Raw genomic sequence first — 23,430 nt, forward strand, 5'->3', positions numbered from 1 at the left:
GTGGACAGTGAACAAACTTGGTTATGGTTAAAAACAGGTACATTAAAGAAAGAAACAGAGTCACTAATCATGGCTGCGCAAGAACAAGCTATCCGCACAAATGCCATTAAGGCCAAAATCGAAAAATCCTCTGATGATGCCAAATGCAGACTTTGCAAAGAAGCTGACGAAACTGTTGATCACATACTCAGCTGCTGTAAAAAAATCGCGCAGACTGATTATAAATTGCGGCACAATTCAGTAGCACAAATGATCCATTGGAATTTGTGCAAAAATTATAATATTAAAACAGCAACAAACTGGTGGGAACATCAGCCTGAAAAAGTCACCGAAAATCAGATGGTCAAGATCTTGTGGGATTTCCGTATACAAACCGACAAAATACTGGCGCATAATACACCAGACATCACACTGGTTGAGAAAAATAAGGTCACAATCATAGACATTGCAATACCAGGTGATAGCAGGGTCGCCGAGAAGCAACATGAAAAAATCGCAAGATACCAGGACTTAAAAATCGAAATTCAACGACTATGGCACAAACCAGCAGTGGTAATTCCAGTGGTAATTGGCACACTGGGTGCTATTCCAAAAGCACTGGAATTACATTTAAAACAGTTAAAAATTGACAAAATCACCATCAGTCAAATGCAAAAAGCCGCACTGCTTGGATCTGCACGCATATTACGAAAATACGTTACGACATCCTAGGCCCCTGGGTGGGGCCCGACTAGTAACCAATGCCAAATCCGGCGAAACAACTGGCCGCTGTGATACAATTGTATAATAATAATAATAAATTGTATTCTTTTTCACAAAATGGATAAATGGGCCCGCCCTTCCTATGGCAAAAGTTTGTGTGAATGAGGACATTCAAAATATAGTTTAAAAAAGTTATAAAAAATGAATGATGTAAAAGGATCATGTTATAGCCGCTCCTCATGATTAAACCCTCTTCTCATGAAGGAACCTCTCTACCAGCCTGGTGAAAGTGCAGAGATAATTTGTTGGTCATCCATGACATTCAACGCCCAACAACATCCTGTTGTGGTTTGCAGACAAAGAACAGAGCAACTATTTTAATGCACTTGCATGCTGCAAGCATCGTTTGAGCATTATTTTCTAAAGACATCTGCACGGATGGGTGGCAGGTGCATTGGTCTTCCTGTCCTAGCTCAAACAATTATGGGGGCAGCAGGAAGCTTGCGGCTGATGCTACTGAGCAGAGGCACCGAGGTTGCCAGAACCTCCGGAAATAGAATAGAGCAAATGCAAACAGGCGTGTAGCCTGTTTGCTGGTGTCCTATAGATTTTCACCATTTTGTGATCATCCTCTGAATGTACAACTCTTTTTCTGCCTGGAAACGTATTAAGATACATTTTGGCTAGGGAATACAGGTCATCCTTTATCCTTCATACAAAAAAGCCAGAGCCTGTCCCATCCTATATACATCCATTTGATAATTTTCCATTCAGCACCTCATTGTCTGACATTTTGAGCTGCATTTCTTCTATTCCACCTTCTAGGTTATTTTTAATGTGTTGAGCAGCATAGAGCTGAGGATGAAGCTCTGGAGTATACTCACTTATTACTTACTTCCCGGCAGATGCAGAAATCACCTGTGAACATAGCATCCTTTGGATGTGGTGTTCAACAGGTTGGATTTAATCAGATTGTAGTATTTGTCATGACAGACCCTCTCATTGTTTTACAAAGATCAAGGTATACTCCATCCACAGCCTACAACAGCCTCACAATCATTCTCTGGTACTGTAAATCTGACACAATTTGTTCTTAAAGTGTTCGTTCCTGGCAATAGTGGCATTTATTTTCTAAGTGCTTTCAAACAAGCTGCTTAACAACCTGTTCTAGTTCTTTGTCGAGTACAGAAATAATTTGATTTTGGATTTCCTAGGATTTGCTCCTTCTTCAGTTGGAATATTTGGGTGAAATTTGTTCTTCTAGCACCTCACTAATTCTGCCCTGTCCAGATCCTCAAATTTGTTACTAAGTTCCAGGGACATAAGTCTTCTAATATCTTGATACTTTTCTTTCAAGATGTCTACAAGAACTAGTAACGTTTATTGAGATGCCTTCTTTCTTCTTGGTATCCACCTTATATCTTCTGTGTTCCTGGACAATTTCCAGAGCCATATCCTGCTCTGAGGTTATTTCTGTTAGTCTTCGGGAAAATCCTCTTTATCCTCATCACTTTTAAATATGATCTTAAGCTGGCCTTCATTCTTTCATGCTCTTTTCCATGATAAAATTTATATATAAGTACCATCTCCCTTCCTGCACTGTGTAAGACAATTTCCAGCTATAATGTGAACTTTAGCACTTGTGAAAGATGGCAGGTTGGGAGAAATCTTCTCTCCTTATTCTCTCTTCCACCCCGCACCCTCCATTAAGGCACATCTCAATTTTGTTTATTTTATTTTGTTTATTATATTTTATTTTGGAAGACTTCATGAAGGAAGTTCTGCTGCTCCTCCAATAGTTTTGGATAGTTTATTCAAGATAGACAAGCAAGGAAGATCAGTGTGCATATGGTGCTGAGCAAAAATGTGCAGCAAAACCCCATCTCAGGGTAAGAAACACAGGCAGGAAGCCCTCCCTCTCTCTGCGCTTTGAAGAGTTTCATTTTTTCCTCTCTTCAAGACTCAATGGAGCTCAGCAGAGAGAGAACAGCATCGCTTTGGATGATGGTAAGGGAACCAACGATCCAACGGGGAAGAAAAAGTGAATGAATATGAAAGTGGTGCATAACTTAGCCTAGCAGGGGGGTGTATTAATAGCCCAGATTTTAAATTACAACTATTATCTAAAACTACAATATAACTGGAATCGGTGACTCCATTGGGCCAGAAATGGTGCTTAGTTAATGTGCAGAGTTCTCTATACTTTCCCAGAACAATCAATTTCCAACTTGGTTCATTTGCTTACCAATAGCAAATCCCAGATTCCTCTGGTTAAGAAAAGCCACAGTGTGGGACATAGCGTAGAAGGGTGGCTTTTTGCACAAGTTAGTTTTTAACATCTTGCATGGGTGGGGTGGAGAGAGGAAATGCTTGTCCCTCTCTAAGCATGATGAAAAACTTTGTAGAAAAGCCATAAACACATTTTCTACATTCTTGCTTTTGAAACACACAGAAGCCGTCTACGTTCCATTGCTTTGCCTTTGGGGTGGAAAAGACATTGTTGCTTTGGAATGGCTCCTGTCCCAGCACTTAAAGAAGTCCATTGCAGATCATTTGTAAGCCACTGAAAATAGCTGTTTTGTTCTTCAGAGTTAAAACACGGTTTTGTTTCTGTACCAAGTAACCAAGACTGTATGTATTAAGAAGAAGGGTTACAATTTTTCTTATTACATGGCTCTTTGTGAGCTATGTTGTGTGGCTAGAAGGTTTTTCTGAATAACCCATGTTCACTTATTAAAAGAACAAGAGAACTGTTCTTTTACAACCATGATTTTCACCCCACTCTTTGTGTTTAGAAAATATTGGGTCCTCTTAGTTCGTGTGTTGCCTTGTTCACTATCTAGAAATGCACAGGACTAGGTAATTTGGAGCATGCATGTTTTGTGATTTTCATCACCAATTGATATAACTAGCATCTGAAGATGAAGGTCATCCAGAAGTCAAGAGTTGCCATTTGCTTCTGCTGTAGTAGTTCTTTCTGTTGATTTACTAGGTTTTAAAAAAGTGAGAAGGGAGCAATTTAACTATATGGGAACTCGTATTACAAATACGAGTTGCCTTAGATCTCTGCTCCCGGGTGGGTTCCTATCGGCATTGGTACCCGTTTGCTTCGCATGCACTTTGTGCGCCCACCAGACATACACTGCGCATGCATGCACAGTTCACTGTAAATTGTTCTGCACATGCGCGAAGACTATGAAAAACTAATAAAAAACATGCCAGCAACGGCAGCGGAGACTGGGAAACCAGTTTGGGGGTGGAGCCAGCCTGGGTCGCTGCCAGACCAAATTACCACTACTGGTTCGCCCAAATTGGTGCGAACCAGTAGAAATCCACCGTTGGGAGACTGGGAGGCAGTGGAGGCGGGGCAAGCCTACTTGCCGGTTCTCCAAACTACTCAAAATTTCTGCTACCGGTTCTCCATAACCTGTCACAACTGGCTGAATACCACCTCTGATACAAATGATGGCATGATCCAAATATCAAACTAGTGAGATTAATAGGATCACAAAATGGGATGGGACTACTTACAATACTTATGAAGGAATTTAAGTCCAGCCTGCTTCCTAATGCAGGAATCAAATTACAGCATCCCTTATAAATGGCTAAGCAAGCATTTCTTAATCTTAGCAATGCTAAGATGTGTGGACCTCAACATGTCTTAACATTACCAAGGTTGAGAAACACTGGCCTAATATATCCTTGGACCAGAAGTGGGTTGCGTCTGGTTCGGCCCGGTTCGAACGAACCAGCAGTAGAATTCAGGCCTGGGTCACAGAACTGGCAGCGACCCAGGCCTGCCACACCTCCGAACCAGTTCTCTGGTATTTTCTGCCGTTGCGGGTGTGGTTCTGCGCATGCACAGAGCAATTTTTAGTCAAATGTGCATGCACAATGCGTGGCTGGTGCACGCACATGCGAAGCAAGTAGCGAGTGCACAAAACGCACACACAGAGAACCGGTACTAACTGGTTCAGGAACCCACCCCTGCCTTGGGCATACCAAACAAAGGTTTACTTCTGTGGTTGTTTGGTTCCTCTTATCATTACTCTTTGTTGTTTTTTTAAGTCTTTCTTAACATTTCACTAAAATCTGCCCTTCTGCAAAAGCTCAAATAATTTGCTTTTGGAAAGCATTGTGCACTTTATCTCAGGAATGGAAGGCAATTGTGGACATCCACAAACTGCCTTTTTCTGACAGTGAGAACAATTAATCAGTGGAATGAGTGGCCTCCAGAATTTGCAGGTGCTGTAACACTGGAGATTCTTAAGAACAGATTGGACAACCATTTGTCTGAAACGGTATGGGGTTTTTCTGCCTCAGCAGGAGTTTGGATCAGAAGATTTCCAAGGTCTCTTCTAACTCTGTTATTCTGTTTGTTAGAATATAGATGATGAATGCTGTGCATTTTATAAACTGATTTTTCATTTTCACTGGTGGGTTAATAGGCCCTTAAAGTTACTCTGTCAATTAATCTTATTCTGGGTTTCCTCCATCTTCCAGTTTGAGTTTGATATTCTTTGCTCAAACACACTTTTCCCGGTCTTTATAAAATGCAAATAATTTCATGCTAACCATTTATTGTCTGCATCTCATAAACCATATTCTCAGAAATCATGTTTTTCTGTTACCATTTTCATTTTTGGTAATTCAAATGGCAGTATATTTTCACTTTCTACTTCGCTTCTATGATTAGGAAGGAAGGATGACACAACCAGCAGCGCTCACAAATTTTTCACTTTTCTTCCATTGTTTCAAAGTCCAAGATAAATTAACTGTTCTTGACGGCATCAAGAGAGAATGCCTGAATGGCTATGATAAGCCAGCCGCTTTGTCACATCCATCAACTACACATCTGAGAAACAGGACACTTTCTAAACCAGCAGATCTGATACATATTATTGTGTATTCCTTTTAGCAAGGAGTCACAAATTATTACAATTGCCCTATTGATCCTTCTACAGGTAGCAGTTGTATCCTTACTTCTTTAGTTCTCCACTTTTTCATCTTAAGCGCTTGTCTCTTCCTTACAAACCCAAAGGATTTTTTTAAAAATTGAAAACCTGAAAATTATTTTTAATGGTGGAAAATTTCTTCAGAAGATCCTTTCGGTAAATTGCTCTCTTCCACTGGACTTGTTGCTTATCTCTCTTCCTTGTGTAACTCTGCAACGTGTATCCAGTCTTAAGTGGATTACCTAGATTTGGCTCAAGAAATCTTCATTCTTTTATCAGCTGATAAAAGCTCTTGCTCTGATCCTTTCCCCCTCAAGTACAGCTAGTGAGTCTCCATTTGCAGCATACATTTTTGTGGTTTTCAGGTAGAACACAAATATGCCAGATATTGCAGATAAGGAAGAACTGCACAATTAACTCCATCCAACAGCTCTTCCCTTCTTTGCACGATTTATTGGATTTGTTAATGATCTCCTACATCTGAACTTTATCACAAAACTCTTGCTAACCATCTTATTTACTTGCTCATCAAGCTCACTTTCTGAACATTTCTATTTTTTTCAATGGCTTCTTCCTCAAGAATCAATCATTCTAGCCCACACAATAAACAAGTGCTTCTTCTTACTACCCCATCTCTTGAGGTTGCTCCTTACTAAACACTGGCAGGGGTTTTTTTTTCCTGTGCAGGTAGGTATATTTCAAAATAAAAGTTCAAGGCCATAATTACTTACTACACATTTTAGTTATTTATTTTTTCAAACTACCAAATAATTCTCCTTAAAAATAAAAGCCATGCAGATGACCACATGATTTATTGCAGATTCTTTAAAAGAAAAGAAAAAAAAAGGCTGGCAGAAGGATTGGCACAGATGAGGCCCAACATTGAGGATTTCAGGTTTATTGAACGGCACTCCAATTATCCTGAGTTCACACAACACACTAAACCAGTGTTTCTCAACCTTGGCAACTTGAAGATGTCCGGGACTTCAACTCCCAGAATTCTGGGAGTTGAAGTCCCGGACATCTTCAAGTTGCCAAGGTTGAGAAACACTGCACTAAACCATTAACCATATTTGCAATAGCCAATGAAAATGTTAACAGTGTAATACATTAAATCAGTTTAAACTCCTTCCAGATTATCTGTCCTGTTGAGGTGAGAGGAAAAGTTTGTCTAAATGTATGACAGGACTACAGGTTGTCCTCAACTTACAGTTCATTTAGTGACCGTTCAAAGTTACAACGGCAGTGAAAAAAAGTGACTTATGACCGTTTTTCACACTTACAAGAGTTGTAGCATTCCCCATGGTCATTTGATCAAAATTCAGGCACTTGGCAACTGGTTCATATTTATGACGGTTGCCGTGTCCCAGGGTCATGTAATCACCTTTTGTGACTTTCTGATAAGCAAAGTCAATGAGGAAGTCAGAGTCACTTAACAACCGTGTTACTAACTTAACAGTTGCAATGATTCACTTAACTGTGGCAACAAAGATCGTAAAACGGGGCAAAATTCACTTAACAAATACTCACTTAGCAACAGAAATTTTGGGCTCAATTGTGGTCTTAAGTTGAGGACTACCTGTATTTGCAAAAATCATCTTCCCTTCTTTTGAAGACATTTAAGTATTGAGAATAAGAATCAGCAATGCAGCGTCCTTTTAGTGTCTCGTGTAGATGCTACAACAGGGATGTCCAACCCACTGCTCACAAGATACATGCACCCTTGAGCAGCTATAATGCGGCCCCCCCACAAGAACTCCATAATAAAGGAAGTTTGTTATTTATATACATTAACTATATTATATATTTCATACATGGCCCAAGACAATTCCTCTTCACTCAGCGCAGTCCAGGAAAGCCAAAAGTTTGGACACGCCTCTACTGCAACAGACATAGTTCCTATCTTCTGAAACAAAGGTTGAGATTTCTGCTGATTTCCTGATTTTCCAGGTAGAAAAACCCATTCGCTTTGAGCACAAATGCTGAAGCTGTCAGCATTTATTTTTAAAGTAACACACTGTTAGCAGACATTTAGTCACAAGAGAGCTGGAAGAAATAAAGTATTTGGGCAATATTAGCAGAGTTTGCAAGAGCAAACCAGTAGCTTGATTGCCAGATGGGAGACTTCAGAGGTTCTTACCTCCTAGTTCTTTCAATTACACAATCCAGAATTTTCTAAAAATAGCAGAACGATGTGTAAAAAATAATACGCATGTGCATTTCTTTCTAAAACCTTAAGGTTTCTCTGGGTACATAATCTCCTTTTTTTTAAGTGCAGAGTATATTTAGCCCTGAGTATTATGTGGATGGGTCTTTATCTTCAGAAATAACCACAAAGGTAGAACTTGTGCAAGGACAAAATCTTAAATCATTCTCTCTCCCTCATGCTATTGTTATAGCAGGAAGCATGCATCTTATGAGTTGTGAGACTGCGGCAATGCTGCAAAGCGCCTAACATCAGAACTACCCTACTATCTAACATAGACCGTAAAAGAGGTGAAACTCTTTGTACTATTTAAAAAATACAAGTCATTGTAGGGCAGTAGCTAACTAGTTAACAGGTAAAGTTTAAATAGCTCCTGAGCGATTGTAAGATACTTCCAATCCATCTTTGTCCATGCTTTCCCTAACAAATTGTAGTGGAGGCCAATTATTGTGCAACTTAAATTTCTAGGATAGAATTCCAAGATTCCATAGCTACAGGATTGCTTCACGGGCTGAATACAGCAAATGGCCCTTTCACACACAAGGGCTGTGCTGATCTGAGATTCGTGCTAGTCCCTTTTGTCCCCACCCCATATGGGGGAGGCTTATAGGCTCAGTAGGTGCTATGGGGAAAACATTGCACGTGGCAGCTGTGCATCGTCTCCTCTAGATTTACGGGGCAGCCTATTTCCCATTGGTTGCATCTCCTTCCTTATCCTGCCTTCCATTTCTTGGGATGTCCCTTTCCCTCTACCCAATGTACCAAGGCGCATTGCCCCACCATCTTATGCTTCCCAAGGAGAGGCTGACTTTGGTTTCATGGCATGAGAAGAATGAGGGTGGGCCAGGAGGAGCTAGCTTGTCAGGCACCAATGGCCAGTTAGAAGGAGCTCTGGGAATCTCCCCATAGAGACACAGTGAAGCACAGGGAGGCTCCTGTTGAAGATTTGAGGAGCAAGTCAGGCGGCTGCATGGAAGTGTCCAAAGAAGCTAGGATCGTGACTAATCCAGACTCTCTTCTTTTTACAGAAACTCAGGCTTCCCCATGCCCTCTTATTGTTACTTCCTGGGAAAATCCAGGCGGAGAATCCAGAGAGTGGCGGGGAAAACAATGGGGATGCCGTAGTGAATATCCTCATCTGCCTGCTGTTTGTGCTGCTGCTGCTGCTGTTTTTAGCATGGTTCTATTTGAACCGGGAAACAGAAGGAAGGTACCATCCTCGGCACCTAATGAGAAGCCTGGTTGTTTGGTGGCAACAGTTCTGGAGGGAGAGACTTTCGGAGGACCTGGCTGAGGACTACCAGGATGAGCAACAGAGCGATGGAGAGCTTGAAGAAGAGCAACGACAGCATGAGGAGGATGGAGAAGAGGAGGAAGAAGAAGAGGAGGAGGAGGAGATGGAAGAGGAGGAGGAGAAGCAGCAGCAGTTCCTCCAGGAGGAAGAAGAGAAGCTGACTAAGGAAGCCAATCAAGAGGCAGTAGTGGAGGTGGCCTTGGAAGAAGATGAGGCATCAAAGGCAGCCCAGGGCAGCGCAGAGGTTCTATTGAGTCGTCTGCATTCCTTCTCTGGAACAGCATCCTGGGAAGACAGTGGCAAATCACTGAGTGTCACTGCTCTCTAGAAATCCCAGGGGATGAGGGAAGGGTGGACTTGTCACAAACAAGCTTCTAATGCTTGGGTACCAGATTCACATATGGGAAACCCAAGACTCCTGTCACTCTGCTTTGTACACTGCTTCCACCGGGGAGCAGCACTGTTTGTACGGTTGAATTTGCTTCTTTCTAACCTGTTCCAAAAAGCTTGCTCTCCAAAAAACAAAAACAAAAAAGGCATATTCCCTGTAATAATAAAGCAGAGAACCAGTGGCTGTACCTCAATAGTTGATTTTGTAATTGGGCTGGCAAAAACAAAGCAAAACACCCTAGCTCTCTTTGCTTAGTATTTCTCTCTGCAGCAATTCCTAAAACCAACCAACTTTTCTATGCAGCACAACCCTCATTTTTCTGAATATGAGCCAGGCAAGACACCGTGCCATCTGCGAAGATTCATTTGTGGCTAAGGACACCAGTATTTCAGAGACGGTCAACAGCAGTCCTGGGTGAGCACTTATCTTGCAACAACCACCACTGAAGAAGGGGTCATTTTTGGCAAATGGATGCATGGTGGAAAAAGAAGACAGATAAAGAAGCTTCACCCAGAAGAAGCAGCCTGATCCCTCCTTCCACTTTCTCAGAGTTGCTTTGTTTCCTTTGCAGGTCCTGAGCTTTCAACCAGAGCAGCCACGATGTAAGCCAGAGCATGTGCTTTTCCTCTGACTATCCTCTCTGCAAAATTTCAAGATGCACTCAGACAAATGTTCCTAGGGTGATAATAAGGCAGAATTCTGCTCCTCGCAGCTCCTTTAGTGCATCCCTAATTATTATCTTCCCTCTGAGATTTACTGTAGATTGAACTAAAAGCACCATGGCTGAGTTAGTCCTGAAATCAAGGAAGCACCAACATCAGATATCCCTTTCTCGCTGGGAGTGAAGGTGGCCCTGTGAAGTGAAAGGGAAAATGAGACTTCAAGTCGGGCTTGAAGTCCCATAGACACAACCTAGTCCACCCACTGCCCCACTCCAGGGCTCCACCTGATGATGCGTATCCGGAGATTTCCTTGCTGCCCCAGTTATCGTGCCCGTCCTCGGCCTTTCTTCTTTTTGGTGCCTGAAGGTGTTTTGATGGGCAGTGGAGCCGTGACTTCTAGTACAGGCCCAAGAGGAGTTGCTGACAGCTCCATTAACTCTACTGTTGTGCTTGGCTTGAAGGGCTCAAAGGGTGAGAACTTCAGTGGGCTGCAAAAACAAGCACAGGTTAGAGTTAAGTCATTTAAAGTCTTGCTTCTGGCTCTGATATCTGGACAGAAAAGCAAACAATACCCTTGGAGCCAGCATTTCCCATGGGGAAGCAAGGACTCAGTAGGCACCACAGCCTTCCTGCAGTCAGCCCCTTGAGAAACATGCCCCAAAGATCTAGACTTTCTCCAAACTCTGTCTCCAGATTTACCTGACAGGTGTGCGGGGGCTGCTGTTGAGTCGCCGTGGAGATCGCAACTTGGGTTGGAAGGAAAACCCTTCCTTGATACTTTCCAACACAGATGGAGCTACGTAGGTAAATCCCTAAGGGAGGAACACCTGGTCAGTATTGCTATGGTCATAATTTCATTTCAGGATCTGGGTTCAATTATGTTCGTTCTTTCTTTTGATCAACAGTGAGGAATTTGTGGACTTCTTAATGTTGCAAGCAACAATTCTCAGCAACTCCTGCTAATGTGGCCAATAATGGTTGCTGAAAGTTGTAGTTCAATAACCTGGAATGCCTAAGTTCCCCATTTAATTTCTATATCAAATGTTAGAATCACCTGCTGGATTCACCTAGGTTCCCTTCAACTCCCTTGCATGAAACATATGCTTTAAAATGCTTTTTATTTTTGATCTGCCTGTTTGCTAGGAGAGGATCATCTTTAAGACTGCAGTTGGCAAGGGGGTTAAGAGTTAAGTCCCAAACCAGTGTCCATGGAGATTCTCAGTCATCCAGGTACTGGTTATCCTTTCAAAAGGCAACTGGACTTTCTTTGTTTTCTTTGAAGATGTTTCACTTCTCATCCAAGCAGCTCCTTTCATTCTGAACTAGTTGCCTTTTGAAAAAACACCTTTGGGATCTCAAGCCAGCTCTTAAGAAATCTTTTTTCAAAGCAGCAAATGGTTGCAATCTAAGACTTTTTTTCAAAAAGTTGAGAGTCACCACTGAATTTTTGCACTGGTCTTATTCCCAGCTGGCATGTGGTCCCCAAAGGTTAGTCATAGGGAAAGGAGCACCTGGGATGAAGAAGGCTCAGCCCACTGCTTCGTAATAGGAGTGTAAAAAATGATTTTGCTACCTCCTTTCTTCTCACTATAGTTCCAGCTGGTTATTCCTTACCAAAAAAGCCTGATTGGCACTCTCGCTGAGAGTGCCATCGTCAGGACTATCCACAGGTGTCTGGCGAGTGAAGCGGGTATCAAATTGGCTGACATCATCTTCTGATTGCTGTGGAGGGAAAAAGATGTTCTGGATAGCTCATCATATCACCATTTAGCCTTTCTCATTATGGATGAATTCTAGTCTATGTTAACATCTACACAAATGAAAGGCCTTTCTTTTTCCAGAAATTTTGTGGAGAAGTATGGGTTGTTAGCACATGATGTAAAGGAGCTATACTGTATAATGAGATTAGATATCATACAGTTGTCCTTACCAAAGGGAGATAAATGAATTCTACAGTGAGGGTAGAATCGAACATGTTTAAATTAAAGTGTAATGAAGATCTGCACGATGATGTAAAACAGTCAAAGGAGCATGTGAAGTGGGCAGGTATTAGCTTGTTTGGCTTTTCTTTGCACAATAAATAAATATACCCACTGCAGTTTATTAGAAGGAAGCAACTTAAATTGAGCTATTCTACTCCATTTCTGCAATTTTGTCATGGCTCCATCACAAAACTATACTGGCAACAAACAGTAATGCAATCCCAATTTACAGCTGATTTTCGGGTCTCTGCCACACGTGGGAGACGCATGTACATGCGCATGCACAGGGGGTAGCGCACCCCCCACAGCCCATTTTTGGTCCCAGGAGGCTTCAGGGAGGCCTGCTAGGCCCAAAATGGGACACAGGGAAGGGGGGGTCAAGCACGCATGTGCGGGGTGGCTGAGGTAGTGCGGGGGTGGTGGTGGTCACATGCACATAGGGTGGGGCCCACAGGTGTGTCACACGTGCACTGCATTATGAGTGTGGGCATGCGCACATGTGCTGTCGCACACGGGCACATGCTTTCAGCACACGTGTACCAAAAGGCTACCCATCACTGTTATATAAGCTGCACATCAAGACCAAGAGAAGGCCTATTACAGTCAGGGAGAAGACCATAAAGTAGAGAAAAGGCAGTAATAGGAAGGACTGAGATGATATGGCTCTACCAAAGATGGCCGGAATGGTGGGTCAACTTTCCTGGCCAACAAGTCATCCCAGTTAACTTGTCGGAAGAATGGATGTTTCTAAAAAGAGAAAATAAAGAATTCAATACTATCTAAAACACACAAAAAATCCTCACAGTTCTCATATTCCAAATCTCAAATTTCTACAAAATTATGAACCTTCTACACTTAAAAATGCACTGATATTCACTTCTATGGTAATATCAAAAAAATTCTCCGTCTCCCTCCCCCCCACCCCATAGCTTGCAGCTGAAGGGAGCAATAACTTTAATTGTTTTAAGCATTTAATTATGGTTTAGAGAAAGAACAGTGCAAGGTACTGATACCCTGCCTTCTTTCGAGAAGATAACCCCGTGCTTACAGCAGTCAAAATCACCTTCAGATTTAACTTGCTTGTCAAAAGGGAAGAAAGCGCCTCAGAATTTCAAATTCTTAGATTCATCCAGAGAAAACCTGCCCTCCCCAATCCACTTTACCTGCACATCTCCAGCATCACCTGGCCCACCCCCGATTCGTTGATTGGGGTTCCTTTTGAGAAACTAGGGAAGGAAAGAAGTGTGTTTTAAGAAATACTGCTTTGGATAATGCCAAAAGGAAAAATAATTCTTTGAGAACTTAAAGAGTACAAAACTTTCCATTGGGACAGCTTCACAATAACCTCCATTTCATCCTGATTCAGGATGTTATTCACCACAGAACTGGCTTGGCTGGATCTCTTTCCACACAGAGGTTCTCACCCAGCCCTGCCCTCACAGTAAAGGCCCCATTCCTATTCTGGCAAGAGAAGCAAGTCATCGGCACCACTGCATTCCACTGAAATGAGGCTCCCCATCCTTCTTTGTAGTCCCACCTTTGAGCGCCATTCAGTACAGGTAGTCCTCACTCACCAACTCTGGATGGGACTGGAAACTCCATACTATGTGAAAAAATCATATCTGACTTAAGACATCCGTTCCAGCTGTGGTCCAGAAGCAAATAAGCTGCGACTATTAAACCCAACACCACATGATTTCAACTTCTGACTTTCCCATTGACTTTACTTGTGGGAAGCCAGCTGTGAAGGTCGCAAAGGGCAATCACATGACCACAGGAGCTACACCTGTTTTAAAAATGTGGGCCAGTTGCCAAGTGGCTCAAATTGTGACCATGTAACTGCAGGGATGACTGCAATTTTGAGGATGGGTCATAACTGCAAAGAGCCATTGAATAAGCAGTCGGCAAGTGAGGACTACTTGTAATCCAATGTGCTTGGCGACTGGGCTGCTACCTCTTTCTGTTCAGCCTGGGCCAAATAGAGCAAGTAGGTGAACATCAGCTGAGCAGGGCTACTCTAGTGCTGTAAATGGTTCCTTCTTCTGAGCATTGGTGATGAGAGAGACCGGGCTTCCTCCTCATTCTCAGCTGAGGGTAATAAAACAAATAGGTCACTAAAAGGAAAGAGCAGCAGCTAACTTTACTTTTATAGGAAAGAAGGAAACAGAATACCAGCTGTGTTTATTCTGAGTTCAGGAAAAGGTGACCACTGCATTCTGGGCACTTGCAAGTACCCACATTTAAGAAAAAGAATGGCAAATCATGCACTGAAAGATGTGATAGGAAGGAAGCTGCTCAGGTACACTCTGTATTCTGAATCGTCATTCTGTGAAGGGTGGCATTTACCAATCATGTGTTAAGCTTCTCTTCCCTCTAAAATCCAATATAATGCCCAGTACAGATCTTCTCTTTGGTGGATGTCAATGTACCAAACATATTCCTAGGAACATATGAATGGAATGCCTTGAGGACAGTTTTATCAGCCAGCCAACTTAGTTTTCAATGATGAAATTCATATAAGTATTGTTAACCTATGGCTTTATTAATGAAATCATCTTTATTACATTTATTATGCTGATTACTGAAATCTATGGGTAGTTTGCAGCAACCTTCTTAAACCTGATGCCTTTCAAATAGGCTGGACTTTGATTCTTATCATCTGTGGTCAACATGGCCCTTATCTATGTTGGAAAAAGGAACACTGGATTGGGAAGACTGCTTGACAACGACAGTAAAATACCCGGGAGGAGAAGCCAGTTATTAATTTTATAATAATTAATAATATAATAAGAAGATTCAAAATTCCAACCAGTGTAGCCCAATCTTATGTGATATACAGTTATACCTTCCTGAGCAGATCCCGAGCATCTGAAGTCAAGTAGGGCGGAAACATCAACTTGCCTTTCAGGATTTTGTCAATTGTCTTTTTGCGGTTTTCAGCGGTAAATGGAGGCTGCATTAACACAAAGGGCTTAAGATAAATGATCCTGAAAACTCAAGGAACAGTAGATAGTAGAGTAGGCAGAGGTTGGGAGAGAAAGTAAGGGGAAACAACAGATAGACAAAAGAAATTGACAGCCAATTCAAAGAAAAATATAAGCATTGTCCCTAGGTCCAGCCAGTGGGTTTTTGCCTGGGCCAAGTAAAAGAGATAGCAAGACAGCCAAGTATCACTTCAGTAGCCCTGTTAATGGTTTAGTTGGCAGATCTAGTACTGCTTGTACTGGTTATGTTGCCCTTTTGTCAGAAACTGTGTGGTGTGTTGATTAGGATAATAGGGCATTCTTCCTACTATCCTTTGTCAACAGCCAGCTGACTTCAACATGAGAATCTCTGCAATAGTTTATCTGTTATCCAGTGAGAACAACTGATTGGCGATTCTTCCTTCCCTCCCTCCCCACCACTGCATCCTCTGCCTGCCTCCAAAAGCAGCACAAGCCAGACTTGCCGATCCTGTGAGCATGTCATACATCAGGGTACCAAGGCTCCACCAGTCAACAGCCCGATTGTGGCCACTGCGCATCAATATTTCTGGGGCCCTGGAATTGAGGGCAGAGAAAGAAATCAGCGCATAATGATTAAACCAGTTAACCTCAAATTGAAACTAATCCAGAACAGGTACCCTACAGGTGCTCATGAGCCTTCATCACCTACATGTATTCTATAGTGCCACAAAAGGTGTGGGTGACAGCACCATCATGGATGGATTCCTTGCAAAGCCCAAAGTCCGTCAGTTTAATGTGCCCTGCAGAAGAAATTGGAATGTCAAAGTCCTGTTACAGTCCTGGTTGGGATCACAGAGTAGTACAGATGACATTCAAATTATTATGCATCCTCCCACCCTTCCCTCTGTAAACAAGGACGTTTTCCCTACCTTGGCTGTTTAGCATTATGTTCTCTGGCTTAAGATCCCGGTAAATGATGCCGTTAAAGTGGAGATGGCCAAGAGCCAGGATGATCTCACTCAGATAGAAACTGGCAGAACACAAAAGGGATCTGATCAACAGCCTAACCACAATCAATCCATATAGCTCTCAGAAGGTGCTTCCTCCTTTATCTGTGAGGGGTCAACAATCCATAATGAAAGCTGGTGGTGAGAGTCTGATTTCACTGAAATGATTCGGGGGGGGGGGGAGGCGTCTTCAACTTTAAGCCATTTATAGAATTGAGGAACTCAGCTGTCAGAAAAAGACCTTGAGATGAAATTTGGCACTTTCGAACTCAGATGAAAATATCTACTTTCCACTTGGGAAAACAGGAAGGATCAAATGGCGTCTAGTATTTTAAACAACAGAGATTAACAATCCTAAAATCTTTTTTGAACACATTCTGCATGTTCAAGGAGGTGGTGTTTTGCAGGAATTCAATATTTTAAGCTTATCTGCACTTTATTTCCTCCTATCTTCCCACTTCTAGCTCTAACTTCTAATTAAAGGATGGGGGCATTTACAGAAGAATCAGTAGGAGAACACAAACTGCCACATGCAATTATGAGACTGGGCAATCTGAGAAGGGAGGCGGAAATTTGACCATATATTTAAATAGGGACCTTCTTTCATTAGTCAACTTCTCCCGGCCTTCCTCACTTGGCACTTGGACACTGCTTTTACATATCTGAAAACTGATATGTTTTACATATCTGAAAACAACTGTTTGTACGTTTCAAAATGCAGCAGAAATTATCTACATACATTTATTTGATATAACCTCCTCACCCATAGCCACTTATAGCCAGGAATAGCAAGGAAGAATTGAGTCTCATCAGCATACCAAGGATATCTTTCAATGAACTGGCAGATGGCCTCTCCTTGTGGTTATGTATAAATGTTGACTAACAAGAAGACTCAGTTTTGCGGAACCTGTCTTGGAAGCAACATCCCACATGTTGACTGAAACCAACCACTAAATAGCAGCAAACTCATCAAGCTCTTAAGGACAAGAGATGTAATAAGACCAGGGTGTTGCCATGAAGATTATCCACTAAAGCACCAATGCTGTTTACATGCCATATCTAGACCTGAAGTCTGACTTCAAGGGATCCAGATAATCCACCTGTAGCTAACTTGCCAACACCACTCCACAATATTTTCCAAAAATGGAAATTGCATAAACATTGTCCAATACAACTGGATCAAGAGATAGTCTCTTAAAAAAAGTACATGATCACATTGCTATGGTGGATGGCACTGCACTATCTTTTAGAAAAGCATTAACTACTTCCCACATCCAGCCACATACACATCCCATCAGGCCACTTGAAAAAGGCCAGGTGAAAAATCTGTCTAAAAAGCACTAGAGCAGTGGTTCTCAACCTTCCCAATGCCGCAACCCTTTAATACAGTTCTTCATATTGTGGTGACCCTCAACCATAAAATTGGTATCTCGGTTCCTAAAACCATCGAAAATATGTGTTTTCCGATGGTCTTAGGCAACCCCTGTGAAAGGGTCGTTCGACCCCCAAAGGGGTCCCGACCCACAGATTGAGAACCACTGCACTAGAGCCACTTCTTCTGGTTATATGTGCTCACAGGAATTCACAAAAATATTGCTAGATCTCACCATTGCTGTCTTTGGCTAGATAGCACCCAGATCTAGCCAAATAAAATTGACTTTATCTATAAAGCATCCTGCAAAAAATGTCTGAAATGACCCATGCCTGTCTTCCCATCCTTAGCTAAGTGGAATTGAATCACTTTGAATAGGATCCCTTGATAGGACTCAGTGGATGTTTCTGAATGACTGCAAGGTACAGAGAGATTTACTCTACTCTAAGATTTCCAGTTGCCTCCATTGTCACCTTACTTCTGGCCATGGTACTTCCTTTGTAAGGAGACAAAACCTAAGGTGAACACCAATCTTCATGGCTATTCCAGTTCAGCTTAGGTAGCATTTTCACTAACCAGGCTGTGTCCTCCAGGAAGATGCCTTCCCGTTCCAGCTGCATGAAGAGTTCCCCTCCTATGAAGCAAAGCACAAAGAGATATCATCAGTCTTCTCCAGCAACGTCTGACCCAACCTCTAAAATCTACCACAGAACAAGAATCAGGTCCCAGGTTTTTGGCCAAATCCACTGCAATTGTTTCCTTTCCGTGAAGCTTCGTTTCCATACCACTGAGACATTCCAGGATGAGGTAGAGCTTGCCACCAGTCTGGAAAGCATAGATGAGGTCTACTATGAATGGGTGTTTGATGGCCTCCAGAATATTTCTCTCAGCCTTTGTGTGTGCTGTGTCCTTGGCATTACAAGCAATCTTGGCCTGGAGGAGATATTCAGAGAGAATTATGGTCTCACAAAGATATTTAACAAGGCACACAGAGCTGTAGATAGATAGATACTTACTTTCTTTAACACTTTCATGGCAAAGATTTTCCCAGAATGTGTGCCTTGTACTTTCCGCACTTGAAACACCTAAAACACAAACGGAAGCAGTAAGCAAAATATTCAAGTGAGGAACACAGCTATCCGGCAGAGGAAAGAGCGAGGAAAGGGAACTGTCTTCTCTTTTATGAAAATCAGATACCAATAACACAAACATTGGGTTTCCCTACTCTTTAACATTGTGCACTCAGCCTCTCTTAAAAAAAAACACCTAAAAACAAGCAAGACCATTAAACAGCATGGGGTGAAGGCAATCCAGAATAATATTCTCACACTCCTGATTGGAAAGCTTTAATAGCAGTGCCTTCTGATTAATTAAAGGCTTTTACGAAGGTTTTCATCAGCTCTCCACTGATAGTCAGCATGGTTTCTCACAATGCAGTAGCTTACTTCTCTCAAAGAGACAAACCAGTCTAAACTGCACCATTTCAGACTCTGGATATGCAGTTCCAAGATGAATGCTCTTCCATACAGAAACAAATACATTTATTTCCCAAGATTCTAGGCTAATGTAACTACTATGCTCTTCTACTAGAAAGGATTTTTTTCTCCCAGTTGGTTGAGGATTGAACCCTCTGCCGACATACTCACTCTTCAGGAATTTCTCACCTTGCCATAACCACCCTTTCCCAAAACACGTAGTAGCTCAAAGCAGTGGGGCCCAATGCGTTCTGGGCCATTGTTGACGCTGCTTTCAGATATTTCAATTTCCTCATAATAACCTGGCACAAAACTGTGGAGACAAGAAAGAGATTAATCCTATATCGCTCTGCCTCCCAAAAACCCAACAACATATAAATGAAGAGCGAGGCAAAAGTGTGAGACTTTCCAGAAATGAGGAGGGTCCAATTTTTGAAAATCAAAAGAAGAGAAGATGAAGAGGTGGCAGCACAACTGCATTGTGCCTTTTATGAAAGTACAAGTCTGAACCTTAGGATAAATTAAAATTCAAAGAAAAGAAAGTTATCTATATCTGCCTATTCCTGCAGCTATTAGTAGAGAGCCAAGGACCCCATAATGTGATATGGGATGTGCACAGTATTGGGGAAGATACTGATATTAATTTATATCAGTATCAAAGCCAAAAAGAAATCAAGGAAATTTATTATAGCAATGTGATACTATAGAACAGTGTTTTTCAACCTTTTTTGTGCAAAGGCACACTTCTTTCATGAAAAAAATCAGGAGGCACACCACCATTAGAAAATGTTTAAAAAAATTAACTCTGTGCCTATATTGACTATATATAAAGTAATTCTCCCATGGCACACCTTACACTATGTCACGGCACACTAGTGTGCCATGGCACAGTGGTTGAAAAACACTGCTATAGAATACTCCAGATACCATTGTGCTAAATGTGACATTCCCATGGGGAATTATGGTTGCTAGTATCTATACCAAAACCATGAGTGGCAAGCAAATTCTGCTTGTTTTGTTCAATCTACAGAGCTATAAATGAACAGATAAAATAATATTAGAATGTTAATTGAAGCCACTTAGTTGGTTTTTCATGCCTAAAGGAGGAGTAGAACTCAACTCTCCCAGTTTTTTAAATCACTACACAAAACTGACTATCTGGATGCTTAAGTGGAAACTAGATGCCTCAATTTGCACGAGTGTTTTTTCATTAAGATTAAGCCATCTTTGCCTACATTCACCATTTTATAACACTCCCAGACACTCTAGGGTCAGTGAATAGATTGGCTTTCCAAAAATTGCTTTTAGCACAGACTGTGATGACCATTCAGTTCTCTATTCTACAATGGTGGTGGTGGCAGTGGCGGTGATTGGTTCAGATGCCAAAATGCCCAATAAAGGAATAGGAATGCATTTGTTGAAACAGCTAGAAATCCACTGTAAATGCAAAATACTTATGCCATCACGATCATGCTGTGATCTGAGTATCTCCCACAGACTTTGAACTACTGCAGATGACAGTTTTAGGAGCTCAATGCTGAATTAGTGGGGTCTCAGTCTCTGAGTCAGCAAGGCAGACACTTTGATTTGTTCTGATAATTTACAGTCAGGGAAGCAAAGGAACAGACTTTATCGCTGTCATCAGGAATTTAACCGGGCCAATTTGTAGTGAAACAAGGACATTTCATGTCCCCTTGAAATGTTTACATCTCGCTCTCAAAATGCTGAGACGTCACTTTGCTTATGCAGCACCTAAACATCTCATCACATGTTAGGTTGGCACAATTTGCATTCTGCAGTTCTTTCCCCAGTGGATTGTCTTTGATCAAGGATAGGTCCCACTGTCTCCAGCCCTACAGTATTCTGTATGGGGATGATGGGAATTGTTGCCCTGCTCACATGGTGAGCAAGTTAGAAGAAGCCATTTTAAAAGAATGGAAGAAGTAGCTGTTGACACCATACTGGAGGGGGGGGGGGACACGACAATTTCACCCTTTCTTGCCAACCTATTTTCCAATAGTGTGTGGGTGCATCCACCACTTAAGAAACCCAGGAGAATTCCGCCCAAAGGCAGACTGGGATGACACCAAGAAGCAAAACAACCTAGAGCTGGCAAGGTACTTACTCTGAGCTACTGCTACGAAAATCGGGGTCCACTTCCTAAAAGAGACAAGCGGGGTGGAGGGAGACACAGAGCAGATGATCAGGAGCAGCAGCAACACGGGGGAAAACGAGGTCTGCCCACACCAACCCTATCCCACTCGGGAGTCACCCCCACTGAAGTCCTTAGGAACTGTGCGCTGGGCTCCTGCGCCCTTTTTCCCTTCTCCTCTGGCTGGACCCACCCCTTTTTCCTCTATCATCTTCCATCCCGCCTCACCAAGGCCCCCAGTTCAGGCTCCTCCCCGTCGCTCCCTTCCTCCGTTTCCAGGTCGATGTCGAAGACGCCGGCCATATCGGGGGCTCCCCAAGTGCCCCGTAGACTTCCGGGCCACGCCCCTTTGCCTCGTCACCGCCTTTACCCCGCCCAGCGATGCCGTCGTTTTGGCGCAGCGAGCGAGAGCCGGATGGTTGTGTGTGGTTGAGCTCACGGGCGACCTCTAGCGGGCTTGCCTGACAGGAGAGGAGGGGAGAAAGCGAGGTTGATCTTTCGGGTAAAAGGATGCTTAGGTGGAGTCGCATGTTAGTGTAAAACTGGTTGGCCGGGATGAGCCTTCGCTGCAAACGGAAGGACAGGAATGTATATATACAAGAGTCAGTTGGTTCAGCTGGGTGGCTACAGACTTGGAATGAATTAATGAAATAATTTTGTGTACGTGTGTCATACTCGTTGCCAACTATATGGGATGGTATTTATACACACACGCCATATAGTCGGCAACGACTAGCAGAGTAAAATCCACAGACTCCTTTACCTTTTATATACATGTGAAATATATATATTTCACATTATATATATAACTTCCATGACTTCCTCAGAGTTTCCTCTACAGCTGTGTTTTCCAAATACGGCAACTTTAAGATGTGTGGATTTTTAATGTACAGAATTCTCCAGCCACATCTTAGAAGCTGCCATATTTTGGGGAAAAAACAACACCTGTTTAAGACCCAGGGTAGATAAAAATCAATGATTTTTTAAAAATTGGATTTTTAAATTTTAAATCTGATTTGTTTTATTTAAATCTGATTTTTTATTTGTATCAAATTTATTTTAATAAACTGCTTTTGGAGTAAAAATCTAAGGTTTCTATTTAAGATACATTAATAATTTATTCAGCATGAAATGCAGATAAGTTATATAGCATGAGGCTATATATTCTGTTGGGACTGTCAGTGACTCAACAGCGGGTCAGAGATGACAGTTGCTCTTTAAAAATTATGATTTAAATTGAGTTGATTTAAATCAAATCCATCCTGTTTAGACCCATTCACTCTTTTTCATATATTTGTTCTGCAAATCTGCCTTTGTTCATACTGCACATTCAAACAATCTTAAACTACTTTTCTACTGGTTACTGACTGGTATTCAATCCACATTTATTGATTACTCATTCTTTTTCTTGCTTTATTGTGCACACTTCAACAACCATTCCTCTGTTTTTCATACTTCTTCTGACATCCAGCTCTCACTCCCATACACAAAAGCAGACAGGAGAATGTACATTTACACAACCATTTTCTCCTTTCATTCAATACTCTTTCCTTGCAAGAAAGCTACTATTGGTATCTGAGCATTTCTAACAAGGTCACAGATTCATTTATTTTCTCTCCTTGTTTATCTTTCTGTATAACTCATATAACTTTGCCCAGTATGACTTCTTCATGGATTTATTACTTAGTCATTAAACTTCGGTCCTGCCAAGAGCCGATGGCAACGTACACTAAATATAGCTTCCATTTATTTCTCCCACAGCTCTTTGTTAGAAGACTTATTGTCCCAAGTTACTGGGTGAATCTCTATGGCTGAAGGTTCTCCTGAGCCTACATCTTCCCAGCCTTAGCAATAATACCTGGCTATATTGAAGAATGTTAATGATTTTTCTTCTTATGATGGTAGTATTTCTTTTATGACACCACTAAAGAAAGTTTGTCCCAGATGTAGATATCAAGTTGAAGACAAAATGGTACAATAGCTATATTAGGTGTCTCCCAAAACCATGTGTTCTAGGGTTACAGTCCCCACACACCAGAAGGTGCTATTTTGGAGAAATAGCATAAACTGATGGAAAACAAAGGGTGTTTGAACAGATTATTAAACAAATGTTCAGCCACAAATTATGCAGCATACTGAGGAATCAAAACAATGTATATATTTGCATGTAATTGTTGATTTACATAAATGCTTGGCAATCGAAAGAGAAGGAACTATTAGTCCCTTTTTAGCTTTTTTCAACTTTTGATTCTAGTTATCGTAGTTACCAAATACATGAAATAAGTTG

At 41.8% G+C, this 23,430-nt stretch overlaps 2 protein-coding genes across 2 annotated transcripts; one reads left to right on the forward strand and one right to left on the reverse strand.

Moving 5' to 3' along the window:
* The first annotated feature begins 2,650 nt into the window (after positions 1–2,650).
* On the forward strand, positions 2,651–9,684 carry PTPRCAP (protein tyrosine phosphatase receptor type C associated protein). Its single transcript, XM_032218432.1, has 2 exons — positions 2,651–2,709; positions 8,892–9,684. The coding sequence occupies exons 1-2, from the start codon at positions 2,668–2,670 to the stop codon at positions 9,483–9,485; spliced, it is 636 nt and encodes a 211-aa protein (XP_032074323.1). The 5' UTR covers positions 2,651–2,667; the 3' UTR covers positions 9,486–9,684.
* A 47-nt stretch (positions 9,685–9,731) lies between these two features.
* Positions 9,732–21,505, reverse strand: RPS6KB2 (ribosomal protein S6 kinase B2). Its single transcript, XM_032218419.1, has 16 exons — positions 21,372–21,505; positions 21,117–21,151; positions 19,181–19,304; positions 18,533–18,601; positions 18,302–18,449; positions 18,093–18,150; positions 16,067–16,167; positions 15,847–15,937; positions 15,641–15,731; positions 15,038–15,145; positions 13,356–13,418; positions 12,862–12,939; positions 11,825–11,932; positions 10,910–11,022; positions 10,495–10,698; positions 9,732–10,401 (listed from the first exon to the last, which is right to left on the reverse strand). The coding sequence occupies exons 1-15, from the start codon at positions 21,444–21,446 to the stop codon at positions 10,533–10,535; spliced, it is 1,428 nt and encodes a 475-aa protein (XP_032074310.1). The 5' UTR covers positions 21,447–21,505; the 3' UTR covers positions 9,732–10,401; positions 10,495–10,532.
* Between the last annotated feature and the right edge of the window lie 1,925 nt (positions 21,506–23,430).

This window comes from Thamnophis elegans, chromosome 1 (genome assembly GCF_009769535.1).
Source record: "Thamnophis elegans isolate rThaEle1 chromosome 1, rThaEle1.pri, whole genome shotgun sequence".
NCBI classification, from domain to species: Eukaryota; Metazoa; Chordata; class Lepidosauria; order Squamata; family Colubridae; genus Thamnophis; species Thamnophis elegans.